This window comes from Echinops telfairi, unplaced genomic scaffold, assembly GCF_000313985.2.
Source record: "Echinops telfairi isolate 266 unplaced genomic scaffold, ASM31398v2 ScPeMD7_7467;HRSCAF=8505_1, whole genome shotgun sequence".
Lineage (NCBI taxonomy): Eukaryota > Metazoa > Chordata > Mammalia > Afrosoricida > Tenrecidae > Echinops > Echinops telfairi.
The window spans coordinates 42112642-42119588 of NW_022111368.1; the positions used below are offsets into that span (position 1 = coordinate 42112642).

The window sequence follows — 6947 nt, forward strand, 5'->3', positions numbered from 1 at the left end:
AGCAGAGGGAGTAAGTGCCGCCCCAAGCTCTAGTTTAGGGAGGAAACCGCCAGGCTCACCCTCCCCTGTGGGTCTCACTACAAAAGCCACTGTATGGACCAGCTCCCTGGCAATGGGCCTGCATGACAGCAAATTGTGCATGCAGAATGTTTTACAGGAAAAGCAAACAAACAAAACACACCTATAAGGCAAATAAAGTAAAACCTAGTGTTTGGGCTGGGTCTGGACTACGCAGCCCCCATCTCCTCTCCAGCTCCTCAGGAAGATAGAACTTCAAGGCCCCCATTTTCAGCCTCTGGGGAGGATAAATGACCTGAAGTATGCATCTTCTGCCCCAACATTCCAAGGAGCTTATCTCTCCAGACCAAGGTTGTGCAGCCCCTGCCCCAGCACTCCAGGGAGTAGGTTGGCAAACAACAATGGCACTTCCCACGGATCCCATCCTGACTCAAGGTCCTGCGCTGCAAGTAAAACATCTCCCTTTTTTTTTTAAATCGTTTATTCGGGGCTCAGACAACTCTTATCACAATCCATGCATACATCAATTGTGTAAAGCACATTTGTACATGCATTGCCCTCATCATTCACAAAACATTTGCTCTCCACTTAAGCCCCTGGCATCAGGTCCTCTTTTTTTCCCCACCCTCCCCGCTCCCCCCTCCCTCATGAACCCTTGATAATTTATACATTATTAATTTATCATATCTTGCCCTGTCCGACGTCTCCCTCTAACATCTCCCTTCTTGTTGTCAATGTATACCTCCCTAGCTTGACTCCTATATATCTCCCACTGCCTCACCGACAAGCTGCGATTTCCCTAACGCATTGGGTCTCGGAATCTGCCCAGGAGCTCAAGATGCTCCTGTCCCTTTGTCTGCTCTCCCTTCCCTCCCGGGAGCTCTTTCCCTTCCCTCATAAAGCCGCTCTTAGCCGCACGTTCTTTGTCTCAAGCCTATCTCCATTCCTTGTCTCAGTGTTGACCTCTCACCAAGCACCTGGTTTCTCAATGGAAGGATTCCCTCTTAATAGAAAACGTGAGTCGTTGGACTGAGTAAGTAACACTTAATAGAAGAAAGAGAAAGCCGCTTGACTTGGCTATTCTGGGAACCAACATACACGGGTTCCACACCAGCCTGAGCGGGTCCCTGACTGAGGCAGCATGCTGGGAAACAAGAGACACAACCAGGATGATGGGAAAGGGTGGATCAGAATTCCCAATCAGCCCCAACCTGGGTGCTGAAGAGAAAGGGTAAAGGTTTGGAGTGTATTAGTGGCATCACATCCACGAGGCTCAGAAATATCTCCAAGCAAACCACACCTTCAAGTCCACTCCAACTCACCCTGGCAAGGACAGAGGGCTGGACTGCAGCTCTGGGCAGGACTAGAAAGCTACATCCTTCTCCACAGAGCGGCTGGGAATTTCGAACCACTGACCTTGTGGTTGGCAGCCCAACATGTTATCCAGTGTGCCACAAGGGCTCACTGCACAGGAGCCAAAAGTAAGCTTTGTTTGGGGCACTTGACATCAGAACACGTGCGACATGTCTGAATGTCCACAACTCTTAAATAGTTCACTTCATAAAAAGGTGGGAAACCAGCCTGTGGGAAGACCACATTCCTAGGGCCAGTCCTGCAAAGTGCCTGGGGCATAGGACAGATACAGTCCCTCCCCCAAACTCCCACAATCTCATTTCAAGGGGCATTTCCCCCTCAGGGAGCCCCAAGTGATGTAGGGGTTGTATGTTGGGCTGTTAGCCACAAGGTCAGCGGTTCAAAACCACCAGCTCCGCCTGGGGAGAAGGATGGGACTTTCTACTCCTGTAAAGAGTTACTGTCTTTGAAACTGATGAGGGCAACAGGTGTACATAGGTGCTTGACTCAATGGATGTATGTATGGACTGTGATAAGAAATGTACGAACCCTCAATAAAATTAAAAAAAAAAAAAAAAAGAGTTACTGTCTCAGGAACTCACAGTGGGCAGCTCTACGCGGTCACTGTGAGTCGGCATCCACTCCACGGCAGTGAGTGTGGAGTTTGGGTTTGGTGTCATTGTAGGTTAAAGCATTGAATTGCTAACTGCACAGTTGGTGGTTCACATCCACTGGCAGCCACTCTGTGGAAGAAAGCTGAGGCAGTCACGTCCCATAAAGCTTTAGAGTCTCAGAAACCCTAAGGAGCCCTTCTACTTTGTCCTGTAGTCTGTATGAGTTGGGTGGCGTGGGGGTGGGGATGGGGCATCTCACTGTAAAAAATACAGCCAATTAGAGCCATCACCAGTCGAATTACCAGGAGGTACCCCCCCCCCAATGTATTTCTTTTCAAAGCTGTATATTAATTTTTTTTTTAACAAAACAACCCTATCACCTTCAAAGTACTCTCCATTATACTTAATAAATTTGCCAAATCTTCAATTCCATTTTTGGAAACAGTTTTCAAACTTATCTGTTTGGATGGCTGACAGCATCTCCCTTGGTTTTTTTGTTTTCCCTCATTTTTTTTCCTTCACCTCTTCCACCTCATCATCTAATCCCTGTCCTTTCAGCTCCCTCTTGATTTCAAATATATTGTACATATGGGGTTCAAGAAAATAGATTCTGAAACTAATTTCACCTGTTTTCTTTTTTAAAGTTTTCATTGTGGCTACTAACACAGCCTTGCCTCCCCACACACACACCGTCCCCTCCCCCCACCCCTAAAAAAAAAAAGCCAAACCCACTGTTGTCCAGTGGTTCTAACTGAAAAGCGACTCTCTAGGACAGAATACAACAGCCCGATCTGTCTTCAGCACTGTCTTCTTTAAAGCAGACAGCCACATCTTTTGGCGGATCCTTTCGGCCAGCAGCCAAGCACTTGGCTACCATACCACCACAGCCCCATTTAGCCACTCAACTCAACTGCTATCAACTGACTCTGACTCACAGAGACCCTGTAGGACAGTGGAACTGGCCCCTTTTCCTGAGGGTTTCTGAGGCTGTAAATCTTCATGGGAGCAACAAGCCTCATCTTTCTTCCGAGGAATGGCTGGTGGTTTCAAACTGCTGACCTTCTGGTTAGCAGCCCAATTAAAAATGAGTCCAGGTGGCTCTACACTGGGCTGGCCTGGAAGGAGGGTAAGTGAGCAGCCTACAGCAGTCAAGTCCTGGAAGACTAAGCGCTGGCCTGCTGCTGCTAAACAGAGGTACATACTGGATGCCGGCCCTGCGAGGTGAGTCCCACAGCCCATCCTCCTAAGTGGTCTGCTGTAGAGTTTAGTTAAGACGGAACAGGATGTCTGTGAAAAGACAGAGAGAGGTGACAAACAAGGTAGAAGAGGGTAAGAAAGAGGACAGCCAGGGAGAAGAAATGCTGAGTAAGAGAAAAGCCACCCCTGCTTGGAACTCAATACCTGTTAGCCTTTCATTACGGTCTTAAAATAATGTTACATCGAGGGCACTGCAAATAAACAAAACCAAAAAGTACAAATTGTTGAATGAAAATGAGTAGGCTCTGCAAACTTTCCCCCAAACCACAATAAAAAAGAAAGCCAAAAAAAAGGACAACTATTCTACCAAAGTAATTGTTTTCATTTAATTTAGTTCTATCAAATTTTCCCTCTTTGGACAAATTGAATCATGTGGCCTGATAGTTAGCTATTATAATATAATTCCAGATGGTGAAAAAAGTGAAGCAGGGGTGGGGGGGAAGGGTGAGGCATTCATGGATGTGGAATGTGGTGAACCAGTCAGTAAGCTGACCCTGGATCTTTCTCCATGTGGCAACAGGAGAGTCAAAATGTCTTGTGTGGCCTCAACAGCCCAAACGAGAAGAGCGAGGCTTTCCCTCTAGGATTCAGGGAAGTTGCAAGTAGAATTCAAAATCCACAGGCCGTCTGCAGCAAAGAGCACCGGGAACAGAGGTCGAGCCCGGCAGGTTGGCTAGAGAAAACCCACTCCCATCGAGTCCATTCCTCCAATTCACAGCGACCCTAAACGTAGGGTAGAACTTCCCCTGTGGGTTTGAACCTGACCTTTTTTGGTTAGCAGCCCCATGCTTCACCACCATGCCACCAGGGCTCCCTGGCAAGGGAGATGCTTCCCCAGTGTCAGAAGCTCTTGGAGAATAAAGGCGCTCTACAGCCCAGGTTAACCTGCTGCCTGGTCCAAGGATGGGGAGAATGGAGGCTGAACGGTGCCCACACTTGGGGAGACTTCACGGGGTACAGTCAAGAAGAGATGGATCTTGACTCCTGGGACCAAAGGCAAAGCTGTTTCTTTCCAGTTTCGAAGGACTCACACTGGTCGTTCCTCACCTAGGAGACGGAGCCACCCCAGCTTTGGCAGTCGATCCTAGAGCTGAGCCTCCACACCCCTCGTGGCCCAGTCACCCCTCTCCTAACTACAGGCCCATCAGAACTGCCTGTGTTATACACCAAAGCACAAGTATGGCTAGAAGAGTCATAGCCAAATGCTGAGGACTGGCCACATGTCCATCGGTAAATATGTGTCGGGTCACCCAATGGCCACTACCAGCAGCCAGGAGGCAACGCCACAACTACAGGTAGCATCGCGGATGAGTCTCAGCACCTAACTTAGCTTCAGGAAAGAAGATTCAGTAGAATTCCACTTATAGAAAGGACGCGCACAGGAAGGAAGTCGGGTCAGCAGTTATGCTGGAGGAAGTGGCGCTGGCAGAGAGCACAGGAGAGCTCCCGAGGCTGCAGCATCTTTTGCTCCTGGATCCCTGTGCCGAGTAGATGGCTGGGCTCAGGTAGGAAGACCCACTGAACAGTCCGAAGCTTATGGCATGCCTACTTCGCTGGTATGTAAGCCACCGTGTAGGAATGTTTTTTATAAAGCTTTGTCCAGTGTCAGACAAGCATGGTCATGTCCGTGAATTCCTCTAACCTCCCACCTCCATCCTGCTCTCTCACACACCTTGGGGGAGGGAGCCCTCCCTGTGCTTGTGTTAAGCTGGCTCTCCTTGCAGAAACCTCTGGCCACCAATCCACAGGTATGGCTTCCTCCCACACCAGGCCGGTGACTGACTTGCCCCTTGGCTAACTTATTCCACCCATGTGGATCGATTCCTGGCTTCTCCTTCCTTGGCAGTTAAGGAGGTCGAAGTCATTACTGTGGGTCCCAGATATGCCCAGTGTGGCATTTCTGCCTGAAAACCTAGGCAATGCCCTCTGGGAGGGCTCTCAGTCCTGGGTGGTCTCTGTAGGCAGCAAGGAGTCAAGTGTTCTCAGGCGCACAGGGGAGCAGTCCTCCCTCTTCTCCCAGGCACTGCTGCCTCTGAGACACACACCTTGCCCCTCCCAACCGCAGAAGCCCCCCAGATCATCATGGCCCCTCTCCTCCCTCGTGCCAGCAGCCTCATCACCGCCGAGTAGCTCAGCTAGGAAAACAGGGAAGAACTAGAGGGAGCAAATCAAGGACCAAGGCATTCGTTCTTCACCCTAACTGTCCGGGATACACCCTTAAAATGCACCACTGCTCTATTTTGATGGAAAAACAAGAACAACTCACTGCCATCAAGCGAATTCTGACTCTCAGCCATCCTACAGGATCGAGCGGACCTGCCCCTGCGGGGTTTTAAGGCAGCAGCTCTTCACAGAAGTAGAACGCCTCATCTTTCTCCCTCAGAGCGGCTGGGGGTTTTGAACCACTGACCTTGCGGTACCAGGTGACCAGTGGGCGGTTTGTGCTACATTTACAAGAGCCTTGTAAATGGTGCAGGCTGACGACAAAAGCACAATTGCAGGTCTTTACACCCTTTGACGTGGTACTGGCCCCTGAACCAGAACCCTCTTTGCTCCTTCCCCATTTCCCCCCATTTCTTTTCTTGCCTAGAGAAGAAACAGCTACGGATCATAACCAAGCATGCTTTTAACGTTCAGAAACAGCAGCACCCCATGTATACACATGATACACATACAATCATATGCCCCTCCTGCCATTCTGGTGACAGGACAGTTCAAATTCATTTGTCTACGCGGACATCTGGAACTCAGGTAATCCCTGACCTTACTGCCAGAAAAAACGAGACATTCCTTTAGCCGTCAAGCTTTCAGGATTACAACGTCCTGGTTGTAGCTGAATTGAATAAAAATGATCTCTTGTCCACGGTTTCAGGGCACATATTTTTGCTGTGCAAGAGGATTAGCACTCCCAGAGCCAAGCAGAGGGCTGGCTACACACCAGGGTAGCTGTGTCTCCTTCCTCTTTGTGGCCCCCACACCTGGTGACACAAGGAGCAGGCGACCCACCTGCGCCAGATAAAGCATGGCTGGGTAAACCCATTTTCTCTTTTAAGCGAACGATACCTCTTTAAGCAAAGACCATGCATACGCAGGCCCTGCTTCGTTTGTAAAAAAAAAAACAAACCAAAAACCACTTTGTGGTCAAGGCCACGGAACCGAGGGCCTGGAAGCAGGGTCAAGCCTCGAGTACAAACCAAAGCTTGCGCGATCCAAGGGTGATGAGCGTCCGCCAGCTCACCCCGCTGGGGTAGGACAGAGGCAGCAACCGCCCTCTCCCTCCTCGCGGGGCTCCTCCGAGGGCGACGACTGACCCCTTGCATTACTTACACATTAAAGGCGCACAACGAATGCATTCCTTGCCCAGCCACCGATCACAGTCCAGGGTAAAACATAATAAAAGGACGCCAAAACGTGTCTCCTCCGTAGAGCTGACCGCACAGAGTGGGCGGCGAAGGTCACTGGCGGATTTCTACCGGCAGATCCCGCCACACATCACGCCTCAAAGGACGTGCAAAGGTGGATGCGGCCGGAGGTCTTGGAAGCCAAGAGGACTCCGCAGGAGGCCCCCCTGGCCCACGGCGGGGGACCGAGCGAACTCGGGGGTGCCTGCTCAGAAGCTTCCAGCAATGAATTAAACCCCGAGCCGCAGCGGCATACACAAAAGGGGCCGCTGCAGCAGGAGAGCCCCCCGACCTCCCGCCGCCC

At 50.4% G+C, this 6947-nt stretch overlaps 1 protein-coding gene across 1 annotated transcript in view; it reads right to left on the reverse strand.

The window, feature by feature from the left end:
• The window catches only part of ST3GAL5 (ST3 beta-galactoside alpha-2,3-sialyltransferase 5), a 48611-nt gene extending 41771 nt beyond the window's left edge, over positions 1-6840 (reverse strand). Inside the window, exon 1 of the mRNA XM_045283962.1 lies at positions 6570-6840. Coding sequence (XP_045139897.1) covers positions 6570-6573 — 4 coding nt within the window. The 5' untranslated portion in view covers positions 6574-6840. The remainder of the gene's footprint in view (positions 1-6569) is intronic.
• Between the last annotated feature and the right edge of the window lie 107 nt (positions 6841-6947).